General features: G+C 36.6%; 1 protein-coding gene and 1 pseudogene across 1 annotated transcript; one reads left to right on the forward strand and one right to left on the reverse strand.

Annotated features, from left to right (window-relative positions):
• Positions 1–1,451: 1,451 nt before the first annotated feature.
• LOC127958860 (monocarboxylate transporter 13) lies at positions 1,452–10,927 on the forward strand. Its single transcript, XM_052557890.1, has 5 exons — positions 1,452–1,611; positions 3,864–4,093; positions 4,214–4,357; positions 6,854–7,621; positions 8,166–10,927. Exons 2-5 carry the CDS (start codon positions 3,892–3,894, stop codon positions 8,351–8,353), a joined length of 1,302 nt encoding a protein of 433 aa, XP_052413850.1. The 5' UTR covers positions 1,452–1,611; positions 3,864–3,891; the 3' UTR covers positions 8,354–10,927.
• A 7,316-nt stretch (positions 10,928–18,243) lies between these two features.
• LOC127958181 (ghrelin O-acyltransferase-like) lies at positions 18,244–20,121 on the reverse strand (annotated as a pseudogene).
• Positions 20,122–20,547: the final 426 nt, after the last annotated feature.

Genomic DNA, 20,547 nt, shown 5'->3' on the forward strand with positions numbered 1-20,547 from the left:
TTTTTGCCATGTGAAACATAAGCAGCATCCTACGTTTTATATGCTGACAGTGTAACCAGTCTAATGCCGTTCAGAACAGTACAAACAACTATGTACTGATGTACTGTAATTATTTGGTCTTTTGTTTTTGTGTAAATTCCTTTCAGCGAATTAATAATTGCACATTTGTGTAATATACAGCTAGAGATTGTAACACTAATATGTTTAAATGACTGTGAAATCTGTCAGGAAGTTGATTCATGGCTCGAATCTCTTACACAACCAGCTGATGTTTTAAAGAAATGGGTGTGGAATTTATATTACAACATTATTAAAGATTTATTGACCAGGTTAGGGTGGTTCGATGGACATCCATCATCCTTTTCTGTATTAATAAGATGTGTGACTTGGATACTCCATGATACTGTACTAAGGAATAGACAAAGGGATGTTTAATGCAAACATTCAGTTTTCTTTTACACTAAGTGGCTGCAGTGTCATTTGAAATTGTTGCATAAACATCAGTGAAATCAGTCAGAAGAAAAATATGCCTGAGAGAATGAAATATGGCAAGTCTTTTACTGCTTAAGTAAAATCAATAGCCTAGTATGGATCTTTTACAGTCACAAGACTTTTCCACTCATCTGCCATGTTTATGGCCATTAAAGGGACAAAGTAAAGGCAGTGAATATAATAGCAAACAGAGATACCAAGACAAAATCAGTAATCTTTGGATTTGATCCAGAACGGGTCACAGAAAACAAAATATAATGGAGATTGGAGAAATCTGTCTTTAGTGCTTTTCGAATGTGATTAGTATTACCTGATGACCTCTTGTCATTGGTAATAAATGCAAATAAATGTCTGTAATTTGTCAAATAAAAATTCCCCACAAATATCCCACCAGTACAATGCAAATCGCCATATCTGTGATTTGGCCAGGATTTGCAATGGTCATATATAATTTTTTTAAGGTTTATGTTTCGTGCGCACCTTTTTATCCATCTTTCGTGAAGAATGGAGACTGCGTTAGGGGTTTTTGATAGCATTTTGGGTGCTGAGTCATATCACTATACACAACTGTACAATTTACAGAAAGCGAAAGCTGAAAGCTACCAGAAGGGTGCAAACAAAAAAGAATGATTAGATGGATATGGGCTTGTCCATAGGGAATTAATTGATTTGTTGCTTCTTAATCTGCTTGATAAGTCCACCAGTTCTTGGTCCAAGCACTTTATCAGAATCCAAAAGCAAACAATACAGTGCTAATACACTCATGGGGTACTATAAATCATAGCTTAATCTCAGTAGCAAACTTCATCTCTATAGCAAGCCCTGACTGTGATGAATATTTTATGAATCGCATTGAGTGAGTCTTGAGACTACCATACACACACTGACAGAAGCATAGCGTTAAAGGAATGAATGTAAATCCGGCTTGCCATCTGGAAGCGCGTTGGGCAGGAGGTCGGAAGGGGTGTGGCCAGCGTCTTGCGAGTTTATAAATAGAGCTTTTATCAGCGGCCTCAGAACACTGCTGCAAATGTTGTGCTGTGTCCCGCGATGAACAACATTAGGAGGACTTGACCGAGGGAGGACAGGACAAGAGAACAGGCTGGTCGCACCTCTGGAGTAAGTAATCTCCCTACACAGATATAGAGCAGGATTTTATTTTAAGACAACGAAAGCACGTGCATCATTAACCCTTGATAGAGAATTATCTAGCAGAAAAGCAGTCGAAAAACGATTAACAATTCACAAACACTGGCATATGATAAGCTATGCAGAATATATAAGGAACCGGGTTTGTTGCCAAACATTTTAGTCCAATGAATATTTGGGTTTATTTTTAAATAACCATTTATGTATAATAGTACACCAGTGCATACTTCCTTGTTATTCCTGAAGAATACCTTACTCCTGTCCTAAGAACAACATTAAGTCTTTCAGATAAAATCTACCTTCATCATAGAGCTGAGTCTTAGTCAGGGTTAATATAGCTAAAAATAAACAATATAAACGAAACGTTTTAGTTTGAAATAATATATAAAAACACTTCTATTGATTCTATTCTCTTCCATTGGTAATTTTTTGATTATTTACCAGGGAATCATGTTTCATAGTTTACCTTGATGTACTCAGATAGTTAAAACTAAAACTTAAATAAAAATGTATATAAACTATACGGATGTAAGACTAAAATGGCACAATGAATATATGTCAGTGGGGTTTTATTGTACCCACTTGTTTACTAAACAGCTATAGCAAAAATATAAAATTATTGCCATTTTGAATGAAGTTAACTTTGCGTCCTGTAATATTTACACTTATTTCCTGTGATTTTCGACAGTGCTATATAATTCCAGTTCACTTGTAAATACATGAAAATTTGCAGTTATTCTCTAAACTGAAAATTACTGCATTTTATTAAACATAGGCTAGTTAAACAGTTTATTGCATAGTTTAATTAATACAAATAAAAAAAATCTGCCATTGTTACGTAATGGTTCTTTGTATCAATGGAATTGATGAACACAACACTGCTAGTTTTATGAGTCTGTATTTGAAGACCGTGATTCAGCATGCAACAACTAGATGCTGATGCAGACAGGTTCCTGACATTTTGGATGTATGCAACAATAGTGCAGAGCAGATACATGATGAAATACATGACTTTTCCCTTTAAACCTCAGGAGTGCCTGTATTTACTCTTTACACCCAGTCCTATAGATACTGTCAGAGTCTGCATCAACACATATCCATACAGTAATAGAACTGAGTGGATTAAAAGATAAGACTCGATTCTGTCAGCAGGGAAGCAAGTTGTTTGGAAAGGTGAAAATGGTCACATTCCTAGCTCCTGAATTGATTAAACTGAATGATATTAAGTAACCTTTTATTTGGACATCACATGGTTCTATAAGTGTTTGGAGGCTGCTGACAGTTTGATCGCTTCTTTAATACGTCAACCTGTATTATGGGTGAGAAAACAAGTCAAGGACAAAGCTGTCATGAACTATGCTGAAACATGAGTATGTTTGTCTGCTGCTAATGGCGTAAAGTCAGCGGCAGTGAAAGACTGGCTTAGTCCATGATCACATCAGGCAGGGCTGGGCAATGGAGCAGGCTTTGTGGGTCATGCTGTTGACGCACAAGATCTTATTATTTCTGGCATTTGCTACATATTTCCATTGTCAGCAGTGGTTCCTGTTAGATCTGTCTTCTTGGTTACTGCTTGTGTTTCTTTGTGCTGTTTCAAAGAGCGGATAGGTATTGAATAAAAGTTTAGCAGTTAGAATTTTTTTAATTACTGGTTTTATGCAATCTTTAAATGTTGGACTTTGTTGTTGTTGTTTTTTGTCACAACATGTTAATTTGCATAGTAAGGTGTGAAACAGGCTGAAAAGGTGCTGACGCAGATGCATTACAAATGGTTTCTCATGTTGATTTCAACTTCTAAAAAAAAAAAAATTATAATTTCAGTATTATTTTGTTGAAACATTTTAGATACAGTATTGTGTAAATGCATAACCACTCAACCCAAAGTTTGGGATCAGTACAATTTATATAAAAAAAAGAAGAAAGTTTTTTTTTTCATCAAGGATGTATTAAATTGTTTGAAACTGATGGTACAGAAATGTGTAATGTTACAAAATATTTAAATCCTTTTCTAGTCCTCAAATAATTCCCCCCCAAAAAATGTATCAAAGTTTAAAAAAAAAAAAAAAAAAAAGATGATTAAAACTGTAAAATGAAACAAATATATAAATAAAAGCTAATTCAAAATATGAATAAACACTGTAGCAGTACTTAAATGATACTAAAAGAACACTGGTAAAAGGTCACATACCCTAATGCTGAAAATCTGTGATGATGATTTACAGAAGGTGAGAGCCGACTGGCGGTCTCAGCATGGAGAGGTACTTGAGCGACCCGCCGGATGGTGGCTATGGCTGGGTCGTGGTCACCTCAGCCTTCTTCATCATGGGCCTCACCGCTGCGGTTTTTAAAAACTTTGGTCTGTTTTTCCTTGAAATCCAAAGTCACTATGATGTCCTTAACAGTACTACCTCATGGGTGACCTCAACCACTATTGCTGTGTTTCATTTGGGAGGTGAGGAATGCTTTCATGTACTTTTCCATATTGTTATCAACAGAAATCATATGAATACTTTCAGAACCGATAACTGACAGCAGACCTGCATAGTGAGACATGTTTTTCTCATCTGTTTAGCTCCTCTGGCCAGTGCTCTCAGTATGCATCTGTCCCATCGCACGGTTATCGTGGTCGGAGGGCTTCTGGCTACCTCAGGAATGATTATCGCCTCTTTGGACCTCAGCCTGCCTTGGATGTATCTGTCTATTGGTGTACTCCAAGGTAAGTTTAGTTTTCAGTAATTACCGTATTTTTCGGACTATAAGTCGCACCTGAGTATTATATAGACGGTTTCAACGGCAACAACATAAACAAACGTTACTGCGCATGAGCGCTTTTGTGGACCTAACTTAACTTCCGGTAGACTCCAAATAGAATCAATGACAACAGCCAAGTCCCTCTAGAGTAGATATTTTTTGATAACAAACTAAATGTTTGGTGCGTGGATCAGGCGGACTTAATGAAAATGCAAATTCATTATTTGCCAACAGGAGATGTTTTAAAGCATAGAGATAAAGCACGAGAAATAGAGGTTTCCCCAGTAACAGCTGTAAACAAAGCAGAGCTGGTACACTCATACGCTGCTTTATCAGGCATATAACATGCACGTCTTCCTTCAGAAATACAGCGATATAAAAACACCTGTGCCTCGTTTTGATATTTAAACATATAAATGTAAGGAATTATTATTATTAAACGTGCAGTAAGTAACGTTACTCATGTTTATTCAATGAAGCCTTTTTGAAAAAATATCAGTTTTAAAATTGTGGCGAGTCTCCAAAAATAAATAAATGTATGAGAAACACACCCCGCAGCACAACCACCCCTGAGCCCAACTTCAGTCTACTCATCACCTTTTCCTTTGTAGAAGGCACTGCAGCCAGACCGATATACACAACACAGACCGGAAGTTAACTTAGGTCCAGGCGCGTGCGCCCGATGAAACCGTCTATACCTGAGTATATTAGTCGCATCAGTCCAAAAATAGGTCATGATGAGAAAAAAAAAATTACAAGTCGTACTGGACTATAAGTCGCATTTATTTAGAACCAAGAGAAAACATTACCGTCTACAGCCGCGAGAGGGCGCTCTATGTCTTCAGTGTAGACTACAGGAATGCTGAGCAGCATAGAGCGCCCTCTCGCGGCTGGAGATGGTAATGTTTTCTCTTAGTTCATTTCTCTCGGTTCATGTCAAATTAATTTTGATAAATAAGTCGCATCTGACTATAAGTCGCAGGACCAGCCAAACTGTGGAAAAAAAGTGCGACTTATAGTCCGGAAAATATGGTATGCAATACTGAAGTGCAGTATTGCACACAATGCTCTTTTTAACTAATAAAACAATTTTTTGGTAATACATGGGCATGAAAATCTTATATTGTGTTAAAAGTAACATGGTATCTTATTGTTATATTAATATGTTGTGTTTTTACATACATTTATTTATTTATTTCTATGCACTACAAGTCAAAAGTTTGGGAACAGTAAGATTTTTTTAAATGTTTTTTTAAAGAAGTCTCTTCTCTGCTCACCAAGCCTGCATTTATTTGAACCAAAATACTGCAAAGCAGTACTGTAATATTGTGAAATATTTGTGTTATTTAAAATAATTGCTTTTTTATTTGAATGTATTTTAAATTGTAATATATTCGTGTAACCAAAACTACATTTTCAACATCATTACTCAAATCTTCAGTGTCACATCCTTCAGAAATCATTTGAATATGCCAAATTGCTGTTCAAGAGACATTTATTATTATTATTTTCAGTATTTAAAATCGTTGAATACATCCGGATTCTTTGATGAATAGAAATATCCAAAGATCAGCATTTATCTGAAATAAAAAGCTTTTGTAACATTTTACAATATACCATTCAAAAGCTTGGATTTAGGGTTTTTATCTTTTTTTATTTATTTTTTATTTTGTGGGAATGAAATTATTGAAATTAATTCTTTATTTTGCAAGGATGCTTTAAATTAATCGAGAGGGATGATAAAGATGTTTATAATGTTATAAAAGACATGTATTTTAGATAAATGCTGTTCTTCTGAACTTTATCCATCAAAGAAATCTGAAAAAATTATAATTAGCATAATAATAATAATAATAATAATAAATGTTTTGTTGATCAGCAAATCAGAATATCAAAATGATTTCTGAAGGATCATGTGACTGGAGTGATTATGCAAAAAATTCAGCTTTGAAATCAGAAATAAATTACATCAAAAAAGAAATCAGTTTTTTTAAATAGAAAAAATATTTCAACATTTTACTGTTTTTGCTGTACTTTATATCAAATAAATGCAGGCTTTTGAGCAGAAGAGACTTCTTTAAAAAAACATTAAGAATCTTACTGTTCAAAAACTTTTGACTGCTAGTCACTTGACACTGACGACTGTAGTTGCTTAAAATTCAACTATTGTAGCACAGGAATACATTATTTTAAAATATAATACATATAACATAATATATTACAAAATTGTATTATTGTATTACTGTATTTGGCTCAAATAAATGCAGCCTTGTTGATCATATGAGACTTCTTTCAAAAACATTAAAAATCATACCAGCTCCAAACTTTTTATTGATAGTGTGCATTTTTGGTTTTTAATTAATACTTTGATTATTGATTCCTTAATTTGGTGGCGCTCCTAGTTCTCCCTGGTTGTCTAGTGATGATTTGACCTCAGTGTGTTTTCTTTTCTGTGATCTAGGACTTGGCGTCTCATTTGCTTGGATACCAGCTAACAGCATGGTCAGCCATTATTTCAGACGCTGGCGTCCCATTGCCTATGCGATCGCTAGTTCTGGAGAGTGTGTCTTTGCCATGGGATTCAGCCCATTGTTCCAGTGGCTTATCGACAGCTATTCTTGGCAGGGGACTCTACTCATCATTGGTGGTCTTCAGCTGAATCTGTGTGTGTGTGGTGCTCTGATGAAACCCCTCCCAGCTGCAAGAACCTCTATCCAAGACAAACCGGTGTTTAAAGAAAGCAGAACATCAAATAAAGGCACTTTCCAGTGGTCCCTTCTACAGAGGCCTGAGTTGCTGCTATATATTGTGTTTGCCATCTTAGCGGCGGCGGGTTTCTTCATCCCACCTCTGTTTCTGGTGCCCTATGCCAGCAGTTTGGGCATGACACAGTACTGGGCGGCCTCGATTCTGTCAGTGCTGGCATTGGCAGACCTGCTGGGCAGACTAGCATGCGGGTGGCTGGCTAACCTGCGGCTGGTGAGAAACCTGCAGCTGCTGACCATGGTGGTCACTGCTCTGGGGGTGGTTCTGCTTCTGCTTCCCATAGCACAGTGTTACTGGAGTATCCTGGTCTTTGCTTCACTCTATGGCTTCCTGTTCGGCTGCGTGGTGGCCATCCATGTGACTACTATTGTAGATATTGTTGGACTGGAGGGCTTTGACAGCGCTCTAGGGCTCTTCATGCTGTTACGGAGCTCTGGAGGATTTGTTGGTCCACCTGCTGCAGGTCAGTGTGTGTTATTAACTGTCACGCATGTCAGACTAAAGGTGTGTTCACTCCAAGAGAGCTAACTATAAAGATAAAAGCTATATAAGTGTCCACAGCAATGGACGATAACATTCTGTTAACAAGCACAGTCTGCATGTTTCGGTTTAAATGTGTATAAATATATATGCGGAAGTTTGTGAACCCCTTGCCGAATCTGTGAAAATTGTAACAAAATAAGAGAGATCATACACAATGCATATAATTTTTTTCTTTTCTTTTCTTGGTTCTTAATACTGTGTGGTCACATGGATGATCTACAACTGTTTTTAGTTTTGTGATGGTTGTTCACGAGTCCCTTGTTTGTTCTGAAAACTGAGTTAAACTGAGCACTTTTTTGGGGCTGTAGAATTTTTTTATTATTATTATTATTATTGAGTTCTTTTGTTCCTAAAAGACTGTTATGATGGTGTTTTAGTTGGGAGGATACAGACACCGCTAACAGCAGGTGTTGTCTTTGTCTGTGTCAGCCGTCTCATGTTTCTTTTGTGTATCTGTGTCACAGGCTGGCTGGTGGACTGGACTCATGACTTCAGCGCTAGTTTCTACTTCTCTGGCCTCTGCCTTGTCCTGTCCGGGGTTTTCGTGGTGCTTGTTGACAGGCTGGTGAAGAAGAAAAAACTCAAACTACCAGATTCATGCACTGAGACTACCGATCATCCAATACTCAAGGCGGACGGTGCAGATGTTTAAAAGCCACACAAGATAATATTCCAGTGTTTTACTTTTGTTATATCATGAACTTTTGTTTATTTAAAGCCACATTATTACTTTTCAAAAAAGCAATAGGCATTTTGTTATCTCAACCTCTCACCCTATAACTTCCAGACAGAGAGATGTTAGTTAAAAGGTTAGTTCACCCAAAAATGAAAATCCTTACTCTCCTTCGAGGCATCCTAGGTGTATATGACTTTCTTCTTTCAGACGAATCCAATCGTAGTTATATAAAGAATTGTGCTGTTCTAAGTGTTATTGTGGTGGGTGGACAGTCCACAAGACGTCAAATAAAGAGCGCACATCCATAATAAAACTTGCCTCACATTACACCAGAGCATGAATAAAAGGCCTCCTGTATTGAATCAATGCATTTTTGTAAGAAAAAACATATTTCATAAGGTTATATTTCAAATGTAATAAACACTTTCTCTCACTCCTGTAATCTGTCGTACACCGAAGCCGTTCTTGGTGGATGATGTAGGACATATGTGCAGCGCGCCTCTGAGATATGCTGGTCTCACGAGTTTAGTACATTTCTGTTTGGCAAGATGTTCAGGAAAAGCCCAACTAGTAAAATCCTTACAGGTTTATTTTTTTTTATCTGTGTTTGCGCTCAGGTGACTGCATATAATGAGCTCAGATATGGGAAAGACTGTGCCTTGCCTTAGTTTCATAAGGATTACATAATCAGATAATAATAGTTTTCGATTTTAATTTGTTCATTTAAAAGTAGACACAAGCTTTATTTCTCATGTCTCGGTGTCAAATTTTCTCTGAGTTTGTGATGTGTAGAAAGTTGCTCATGGCAGAAAGTGCACCCTGTTTGTTTTGTTTATTTTGCAAAAGCACAATGTTTTGTTGTTATTGTCAGTATTCACAAATAAAATGATTCCCTTTTTAGATTCGATTGATTTTAGTCTTATCTGTATCTGAGTATTTAAAGTTTCTCTGTGAATCAGGAAAAAGTGAATGAGCTGGCACACAGAGGGTTAAACACTGCATTCAATTTTATCTTTAGACTGTAAATTTAGATTTCAAATTCAATATTAATTTTCGAACTGTTGGAATAATTTAGTGTATGTAATGCAAGTACATTATAAGTAACTGTAATTAAATTACTTAAAAATGAGCATTTACCCCTTACTTTACTTTTGCAGTGGATAAGTAATTTAGTTACAGTAATGCGTTACACCCAACACTGGTCTGAAAGAAGAAAGTCTGATACACCTAGGATGTGAGTAAAACACAGGCTCATTTTATTTTTGGGTGAACTAGCCCTTTAACACTTGTGACACCATTGTAGCCACTTTTCAAGCCACTAAATGTTTGCAGACCATGACAAGAAATGTAGCATTCAGAAGTTTTTCTGCCCATGGAAATGATTGAAGAAGCACTGCTGATGCAGCTGCTTATTATTTAATCACTTACAGAACAAGCATTCATGTATGACTACTTTATCTGAAAAAAAAGTATCTGAAAGCAATGTAAATAGTCAAATGATTTAGTTTGTGCGCATTACAGATACTACAAATTACATGTGCATATTAGGCTCATACAGTGGCTCCAAAAAAAGTGGCATCTGCAAACAAATAATATCCTTAAGGTAATTTTTTCCCCCATTGTTTTAATTAAAATGTTACAAACTTCTTTCTATGAAGTGTATTTGTATTAAAATACATTTAATTTGTTTTCATACACTTTTAACTGATGTTTTTACATTCATTAGTGTCCAAATACTTTTTTGGGCTACCGTTTTGTTTCAGAAACCCACAAAGAACAAAGCCACGAGATGAGTTCATGGTTTTAATCAGGTGCTGATAAATATCTCACTGTTTAAATGAGTCTTGTTTTTTCATTGCGTAATACCACATTTCTGTGAGTTTGTCGAGCAGTTCCTGTCTACTCTGTATGTGTGGCGTACACGCGTGCACACACACAGCTTTGGAATCACAAAGATGCCTTAGAAATGAAGAAATCTGCTTATATTGGCAAATGTGTTTTACAAAGAATTTGCAACCTTGAACCTCAAAATGACAGCCAGACAAATAATTGTGTGCACTGAAGTCTTGTTCCAGAATTCTGTTCAATGTTCAGGTTTATAAAAAACACACACAGACACACTTTTACTGTTTATATCACATCTGATGATTTTATTAGTCTACTTGTCAGACAGTTCTGATATAAATGTGCCATATATGGTGGAATCCTGTTAATGTAATAGCATTTCAGTGTGTTAGAACTTCCCCAAATGCATGTATCAAAGATAAACAGCGGTGTTTTACTGTGGTTTATTGTGTAAGTCATGTCATAGTTTGTGGGGATGGATTTGACTGTTTATGTGCGCTGTGTCTGAATTTGTGGTGATGACAAGACTGCCTTAATTGCAAGCGACAATCGGGGAACTACTATTTATTTGAATGTTCCCTCTGAGTAGCAATAAATTAATTAACAGTATAAAAATCATTTTTTAGGTCAATCAGATGAGATTTATTTCTGAATGACAGGGTTTAAGAGGATCTGTGAGTGGAATAAAGGTCATTGGTTCAGACATTTGTTCAGAACTTTAATTACATGCAAGAATTATATTGTTGACAGCATTGTTTTTTTAGGCCTATTTGAGGTATTTAAAATATCTCTTTTCACATCTGTGAAACATTTTCCTGTAAAATAAAAAAAATTATTGTCTAGTAAGCACCACCAAAGACTGGCATGTTATCTATAATGCAGTCAAGCGAAGCACTGGACGTTTACACTGGGAATTGTGAAAAATAATTTGTGAATCCAGTGATTATCATCAACCTATTATTTTACATGGGTGATTCTATAACTGGAGATACATTCAACATTTCGTAGAGTTAAGAAAAAAACTGTCCACTAAAATAGATTATTTCCAGTATCTTATTAAAAACATATTCAATTTTAATGATTGAGTGCCTGCCAAACACAAGTTCCTTCCTTTTTTCTTTTCTTTTTTACTTTTAATTAAATAAAATAAAAAGATGTCTTTATGGTATTGTTTGTCAACTCTGTTCCGGACAAATTAGGCAGTGTAGAAATAACAATAAATCATAAAAGTAAAAGTCCTTCTTGAATCATAAGTTTCCAACATCTGGAACAGAACTGACAGAATTATCCTCTGGATTGTAGATTATGTTACACTATTGTCAGCATTGTTACTCAGCATTGTAACCTTGGTAAAAGAGTTTGATGGTAATTTTATTCTATTTTTGCCAAAACCTCCACTTGCTAGTATAAATGATAAAAACACATGGCACTAATGAAATCATGATTAAAAGACCTTTAAGGGTGCTTTCACACTTGGTGCACTTGTCTGGTCCGAACCCGAGTTCGGTTGCTCCCCCCTCCCCCTGCCCCCGCTGTACTGTGTTCATATTATAATATTTGAGTCCAAACCGCGGATCGCTTGCGTCATCGAGCCAGCAGCTGTTTACCCCGTTGCTTGGTAACGACAGCACAGGAGAAAGCAGCAAATGTATAAAATTACTCTCTGCTCTTTTATGTATTATGTTTTTGAACTGTTCGTTTTGTTTATAAAGCTTTGGTACATAACGGCACTTGCGTCTGTCTTACGAATGTACAGAAAATGCTCTAAAAAACTTTCAAGGCAAACATAAATGAGATGTACAGCTCTCTGCGTGCAGTGCGTCAGTCACGCTCATCAGGAAAGTCAAATAATTTGTCTTTAAAAGAGGTTCACTTCCGCGATTTGGTACGATTGCGTTCAAATAAGCAGCGAATCGTACCAGAGTTTACATGAAGCGTACCCCAGACCACCGTTTTTAAGCGGACTCGGGTATGGTTCGTGGGTGCGCATCCGAGTACGGAAGACAGTGTTCACATCATCCAAACGAACCGAACTCTGAACCGGGGTGCGCACCAAAAGTGCTAGTGTGAAAGTACCCTAAATAACCCAATGTGTGATCAGTATTACACTTCGTTTTCGTTTTGATATTGTGGTAACAGCGTTGAGCTTCTTCAAAATAACACTTTTTAGATTATTCTCACAGAGAAAGCACACACTCATTTCCTGTATCTTACTTAGTTGTGGGAGATAACATTTTTATAAGAGGAAAAATTTCATGTTGTTGTTTTTTTAAGAATTAAGTTAGTTTATAGGGCTTTTATAATAAAATGAATGAAATATTACAAAAAGTACAGTAAAATATTTTGATATGTGATGGAAAAAATGCATTGACTAATTCGGACAACAAGAAATCATGATTTTGAGCTATTTAAGACACTTTTTAAATATTATTATATTATATTATTGTTTTTGACTTTAACATCATGTTATTCATAAACAATAAGTAACAAATAATTAAAATGATTAAAAATATAACTTTTTGAAAAAAATAATAATAATAATGACGTCGGACACCAAATGTACCTGCAATCATGGAATCCCCCACATGCTTAAGGGGAGGATCCTCAGAGATCAAGTTCAAATTCAAGTTTAAGTTGCTTTATTGGCATGACATTTGACTTACAGTATTGCCAAAGCATTTAAATACAGAATTAAATAGAAAATATGATTACATCAAAATAAAAGGAGACAATGAGTAATGAATGAGAGAAAAATAGATCAAAACAATACAATACAAAAAAATTAAATAACAGCAGATATTTCTAATATTAATAATAGTAATTATTATATACAATCAAGAATATCAAATAATGCTGTTTAATACAATAAATTATCCATTTCATATGGTGTTTACGGTGTATAAATATTTTGCAGCTAGTTTGACTGCCATCTCATTCTCTCCAAGTATATAGTGTAGTTTCTCTGAGTCATTTAGAGACAAGAATGAACGATTCAATGCTTCAAATTGTGGGAAGAATGTTTCTGTTGAAGTGCTGTATTTGGGGCAGACGAGAAGGAAGTGTTTCTCTGATTCAGCTCACAGTGTTTACATAGTCTCTGTTCTCTCGCTATCCAGGATATTTCACGTCTACCTATCTCTATTTCCAAATCATGATCAACGAGTCGATATTTTGAAAGGATTTGTCTTTCTTTTAATTGCTTGATTGATAAGTAATTTGCCAATTTTGTGGTTCTGTTTAGGGCCGAATAACACTGGAGTATGGTTTGGAGGTCAAATTCATTTTGTAATTTTTCATCAAAATTATACTTCAGATTTTTGCAGTTTGTTTATGAATTTTGGGGTTGTGATTGGAGTCCGACTCAGTTTGAGTTCATTAGTTGAAGCACGAGTGTATTTAGAGGATGAGACACTGTGGGGGGATTCATTGGCGATGAGGGCTTTATATTGAACAGATTCAGTGTCAAATTGAGTCAGGTGATGATAGAACTGAACAGCTCTTTTTCATTTCAATGTTTAAGGGGTATAAGCCCAGTTCAGCCCTGCAGGCAGTATTAGAAGTGCTTCAGCTTACCCTCTGGATGTTTTTGGCAAATTCCAGTTGTGTTTTTTCTATTCAACTTTTTTCCCAGTTTTCAAATGTGAATATTGGTCTCCAGATTTCAATCCCATAGGATTGGTTTGATGGTTGCGTGATATGATTTAATCCATGTTCTAATTGGTAGTTTTAATTGGCCAAATCGTGCTTTTATAGCATAAAATGCCCTCCGTGTCTTCTCATTCAAGCCCTTCACAGCCAGACTGAAGCCCCCTGATGCTGAGATCTGGATGCCCAGCTAGTAACTGCTGCTGTGCTCGAGGACTTCCGTAGTATCTGAACTGGTATCTGTTTCCCTGAGACCTGGCCTTCTTCTGGAACACCATGACCCTGGTTTTGCCCAGGTTGACCGTCAGTGCCCCAGTACTGTTCCAGCAGGGCCAGGCTGTGCTGGAGACCCTCGGCTGTGGGAGACAGCAGAACCAGGTCGTCTGCATACAGCAGGCATTAGACTTCAGAGTCGTGCAGAATGAGCCGGGGATGCTGCCGGAGCGCTCCAGAGCTTCTGCCAGCTCGTTGATGTAGATGTTAAACAGTGTTGGGCTCAGACTGCATCCCTGCCTCGCTCCACGACCCTGCTGGAACAACGCTGTTCGCGCATTTACTGTTTTTATACATGGATGTGATAACATCAAATGTTTTTCCACCAATGCCAATTTGTAATCATTTGTATAGTAAACCTTTGTGCCAAATAAGAGTCGAAAGCTTTTTTTTTTTTTTTTTTTGAGTGTGAAGAGAATAGATGTACCTTGTTTTGGTAAAAAGCCAATTTGTGATTTATTTAGGATGTTGTGTCTTGTGAGGAATGTTCGGCTGTTTATTATATTGCACAACAGTTTTGCTAGGTTACTGCCCACACAGACAGTAATTACTGGGATCCAGTTTATCTCCTTTTTTTATATATTTCAGTGTGATCAGTCCTTCAGACCATGCCATATCATCTGCCATATCATTTCTTCATATCATCTAGTTTTCTCTGTGTTTTAGTTTGGGGCTGGTTGAGGTCTGATTCTTGTGTTTGATAAAGAGTTTTAAAGTAAGTGCTCCAGACTGTGTGGCTCTGGGGAAATGTGTCTGATTTGGGGCTTTCACATTTTTTTTTTTTAGATTCCAGAAATTGTTTTGGTCTATTTATTGATCGATTTCATCAATTTTAGCTTCATAATATTGATCTCTTTTGTTACAAATAAGATTTTTTAATTTTTCAAGCAGCTGGAGTAGGCAAGGCGTAGCGTCTGATTGGCCGGTTCTTTACGTTTTTTTTTTTTTTTGTTAGCAAGTTGTCAAAGTTCTTTCCTGAGACATTTGCATTCATTATCAAACCACATATTCTTTTTTATTTTTGGTTTGTTTAATCTATGTTTGTTTGGTTGTTTAATGTTAGATATAGTGGCAAAAGTTTGAAATATATAATTAAGAACAGACGTTGCTGAGTTTATTCCGTTATTATCTGGAGTGAAATTTGTGGACATAAAGTCGTCCAGTATTTTTAGTATTGCAGTGCTGCTCGTGTTTTCTTTGAATTGTTCAGCGTTAGATTGGTTCCAGTTGAGTTTTGGTTTTAAGTGGGAACAGTTTTTCATGTTTGAGGGGGAAAGGACTGTTTTGGAGTGGTCAGAACTGGGAAGTTGAGGTCTAACTGTAAAGTTGTTAATAAAATATAGGTCAATGTCTGTAATTGAATAATCGACTACGCTGGCTCCTAATTTGGAGCAGTAAGTTAATCTAACAAAAGAATCTCCCCTGGTTCTGCCATTTATGATGTACAGCCCTAGACCTTTACAAAGCTTTAACATCTGCTTCCCATTTATGTTGATTACATTGTCACAGCTGGCTCTCGGAGTAATGACTGGTGTTGACTGAGACACAATGTCGCCAAAAATGTGAGCATTATCTGTGGTATTTATATAATCAATTTCACTCCCAGTCCTTGCATTTAGGTAAACCACAAATGAGAATATTTCCTTTGGATTGAAAGTGCAGGATGTCTCTTTGCAGCTGGAGAAAGCTCTCTTCTTGGTAGTAGGGAGAATCATGAAGCGGAATATAAACAGCACAGAGGTAGAGATTACTCTGTGGCCAAATCAGTGATTTTTCAGTTTTGACCGTTTTAATCAGGTGTTTTAGATTATCCTTGTGCCATTTAAGTATGTATATTCCAACAGCTAATTTTAAACTTAACTTAACTTAAAATATCTAGTGAAGTGTGTGTGAATATTACTCTTGTACATTATTTAACAAGTCTGGAGCAGAGGACGTTGAGCAGGTGTCTTATCTGATGGAGTTCAGCACCTTTCTTGTTAAGGTGTAGATAGTCATTCATATGATGAGGCCGGATGTCTTATGCTATGCCAGGTGAACACTTGGAATGAGTGCACTGGTTCTGGAAAGTTCTACGTTGTTTCCATGGATCACCTGAAAGGGCACATCACTCCATTTGCCCCTGTGTGGATTATGATGTGCTTGTACGTTTCATTCAGATTTTTATCAGATAAGATCTGAAGAGCCTTGCTATGGTTTGGGCACCACATTTCTGTGGTTTCATTTTTGGAAACAAGAGTTTCTCGTTTACATATTTTCCATTAGAGCTTCTGCTTGGGTGGAGTTGTGTGGAGCGGCGCTGTGAGGAACTGATGAAGAGTGAGGCTCGTCCACTGCAGGTGACTGGTGATCGTCAGTTGCGGTCTCTAGACAGGTTAAGTGTTTAGCATGAGATCCTTTGGAAGATAAATCATGAAGTAGTTGTTCCTTCATGCTATTTAGAAGATCATCTCTTCAAGCCATATGCCATAAGGAGCTGTTCTCAATGTAGAGGAGCAGGTCATTGAACTGCGGTCATAGTCAGCAAACAATGCTGCAGCCATTGCTGATTTAAGAATGTAAACAAATAACTGAAATAACGGTCTTTTTGTTCGTTTTTGAGAGTTTTTCTGTAAACTATATACAAATATTGATCAAAATGTCCACAATATTAAAATATTTATCGAAATATGTGCATAAACAGTACAAGACCAAAATGACCATCCTCATTGACGCTGCCAAAAACCTTCCAAAATATTCTTCCTGAAGTAAATTAAATTAAATTACTGATTGTTTCAAAAATTGTTCTTTCCTTACTTTCAAGGACTCTTCCTTATTTGTTTCTGCTTGATGTCTGATATTCTCCTTTGTTTCTCTGAGGGTTTAGTCCATGGATAAATTCATCCAGGTCTTTGTTCTTGAAGCGTCTCAGTTTGAGAGCTCTTCTCTCTGTGGCAGTTGTGTAGTACGTGGCCCTTTTGCTCTCATGATTGTCTTCTGTTGTTTTTTCTTGTTTAAAATTTGTCAGAACTCAATGTCTGTCTTGTTTTAAAATAACATTGAAAGTTAAATAATCAGGAGCTCATCTTGTTGCTGCTGCTACTCAACGGTCTCTCTCTCTCTCTCTCTCTCTCTCTCTCTCTCTCTCTCATCACTAGATGGCAGCAGGGCCCTATTAACCATCGGGAGGGGGCCGTGATTTGCTGTGAAGTAGATTGATGAGTTCTGATCGCCAAAGCCACCACGCCTCTCTCGTATTAGAAATTGACATTTGAAATTGAAACGTTAATTTTGAATTTGGTTTACTAATCAAATGCATTTATTCAATATTTACTTAGTAAAATCTAAATAAAAAAGAAAATTTAAAAAAAAAAGAAAACCAAATAACTTTAATTTGAAAATATATATATTAAAATGCTACGCATTTAGCCCTGTGTGACGTCTGTTTTTATATTGTTTATCAACAGTATAAATTATCATATTGCTTGGATTAACTGGCTGAGTAGGCGGATAAGAATGTTTCTTCATAACCATACTGAAAATAAGTAAATATTGCTAGCTGATGCCAACTGTCTAGCTCACAAGCTTGCTGGTGCTAAGTTGAGGTCATTTTTAGATATAAAGTCCAAATATAATTTTATTCAACCATGTTTATCCCTTTTCCCATTCCAGTGTTGGGTAACTGAAAGTTATGAAGAAAAAAAAAACAGTGGAGGAATCACCCCAGTCCTCTGCTCCAGAAAATGCAACCACCACTTAGTTTGACCACTTAAAGAAATTATTTAGAAAAGCATGATGGGAAGCAATAAATGTCTTTAGGAGAGGGCCTGGCTAAAACAACAAACAAAACAGCAGCTGACTAACAGGAGGAGCACTAAATAATCTATCCGAGTAAAAGAAAAGAATTCAACAACAAAAGCTCTCCTCATCTTCTTCACTAACCAAAAATGGGGATAAAATGCGTACAAAAAAATATATACCTCGACCTACAGCTTCCAAAACTAACCATAAATCAAATAAAGTAAACGGATGTACCTTTAATACCTTAACAAATTAAATGAAAGAAAAGAAAAGAAAGGATGTGATCTTCAGAACATGGTAACTACAGTAATTATCAAAGTGGGAAGTGATGCCCTCTGGGGGCATTTGGCCAGGGGTGTTTAGACCACAGACAAGGTTTGAGAAGGAAAAAATCATGAAAATATAATTATATTTTCCTTTATATGTTCTTTCTAACTTCGATCTTATTCTCATGTCATATATAACTGTGATATTCTGTAAAACAACAATCTTTAAAATAATTTTTTTTCCTGGTGAAGATCAGATGGTCTGAGAACCCAAAGGTCATAAACAGTGGAGATCTGTTGGACCTTTTGAAGATCATTCTTCGAAGCCACGCCACTGTGGTTCTGTTCCACTGGGGCACAAACACTGAAGGACGGCCTGACGCTTCTGGCACCCATGGACTGCCATTAGAAAACCCATCCCATTATGATTTTCCACTGTGACTGTACCCATGGAATCCCATGCCTGCAGCATTAACACACTCGCTGACCTTCCAGAGTGCATAATAATTCATCTTAAGTAGCAGTGACAGGACCCAGATCCAAATTATGTTTTGACAAACGCAAGGGCTGTTTACTTTGAATGTGATTGATTTTAAGAGCTCTTTGAGAGCATATTTAATCCACACTAAAACTACAACTTGCAACATCTTTGATGTAAGCCTCCCTAAATATGAAACCAATGGTGAAGTCACACTCATTTGCCTAACAGACTCCACAAAAGTGTTCAAACTGCAAAGTGGTCCCCCAAGAAGAGCAGGAAAATTAAGCAAATAGCTTAGAAATGGTATAAAGACGGATAGACCCCAACTGCTGTTTTGAAAGGTGCTAGTGACTGTTCCCTCCTGCAGATCAAGTGCTACAGAAGAAACCCTCTCGGTCATCAACATGACAGCAGATGTGGCCAGTAAGAGTCTGTTAGAAATAAAACAAGAGCTCTCAATAGAGTCAGATCGGATGTTTTCATATATAGTTAATTTTATTTATTTTTTTAGAAATACCTGAAGGCTGGTGTCTCTTAGACAGTATAACTGGTAACTCGTACAAGTGCCATCAGGTCTCCAACACATCTGCAGTCCTAATGTCCCATAATGAATATGCATTGGGTGTAGACAGCAGATCGGCAGCAGAAGTATGGCACTGAAGAACAGCAATAAACTGGACCCATTGCTACGATAGCAAGGATAAATCATCCCAGTGTCACATAGACATACCTTACAAGAGGAGATAAATTTCATTTCACATTTGATCTAAGAGAAAGGATGCATTTATCAAAATAGCATGCATAAGTAACAGAATGTAACAGAATTTATGTTGTCATACTGTACTGTACCTTGAATACGGAGAGATGTCCTTGCCTGGCTAAAAAATAAAACAGAAATGGAATGTTCACAAACTGGTAAAACAACTGTGGGTTTCCAACACAAAATAGCCTAACGAGATCCACTACTAACACAGAACTACTCGAGTAATGTGCGTGATTAGAAGAGAGATGATATGATAAATAAGTACAGGATTGCTGACTATCCTTCTATCTGATCTTCAGAACAAAACGTGTTTCTGGATTCCAAATGTGCACATAGACAAACACTCCATAAATCACAGATGTGTACTTATTTCCTAAATAGAATATGAAACCAACCAAGTTATGTAGGTTAGTAAACAATCCTCTCAAACAGATACAGAATGGAAACGACAGACAGAGGCATGAAGACAGAAATAGACTTAAAGATATTGTTTTATTCTACAAAGTGGTAAACTTGCCTCTGGTTTACACAACTGCAACAGTCAGTGAAAAGCATGGGTCAATTTAGAACAGTCTTCTTTAGTTTTGCTGGACGGAGAGATGAGATAAAAAAAAAAAATTCTGGGTTAAATACAACCCAGTGCTGGGTCTGGGTTACTGCCCAGAAGGTTGGGTTAAACATTTAACCCCATTGCTTGGTTTGTCCATATTTTTCCCAGAGCTGGGTTGTATTTAACCCAGCATTTTTATATGAGTGTAGATAGATAGATAGATAGATACTCATAAATCACTCAAAAGAATCTCCATCCATCTTCATAGAATGTGCCCCATTTGTCATATTTTGTATGGGGGAACTTGCCCATTTCAAAGCCTTTTCCTTATGGAGTGACCCTTGACAAGAACTTGGCTTCATCTTAAAAGTTCCCCAGAGAACTGTCCTTTTTAAAAGCCATTTCTGCATTTGATTCCCCAGGTGTCAAGAATAAGGAACCCGTTCATTTCACAATCCAGCTTTATCTCCATTGTATGATTGCTCCACAGTTGTATCGTTTAATTGGGCATTCAAGCACGTGACTACAAAACATGTAAAAACATGGAAGGCATATAAAGAGCAGATA

This window comes from Carassius gibelio, chromosome B5 (genome assembly GCF_023724105.1).
Source record: "Carassius gibelio isolate Cgi1373 ecotype wild population from Czech Republic chromosome B5, carGib1.2-hapl.c, whole genome shotgun sequence".
NCBI lineage: Eukaryota > Metazoa > Chordata > Actinopteri > Cypriniformes > Cyprinidae > Carassius > Carassius gibelio.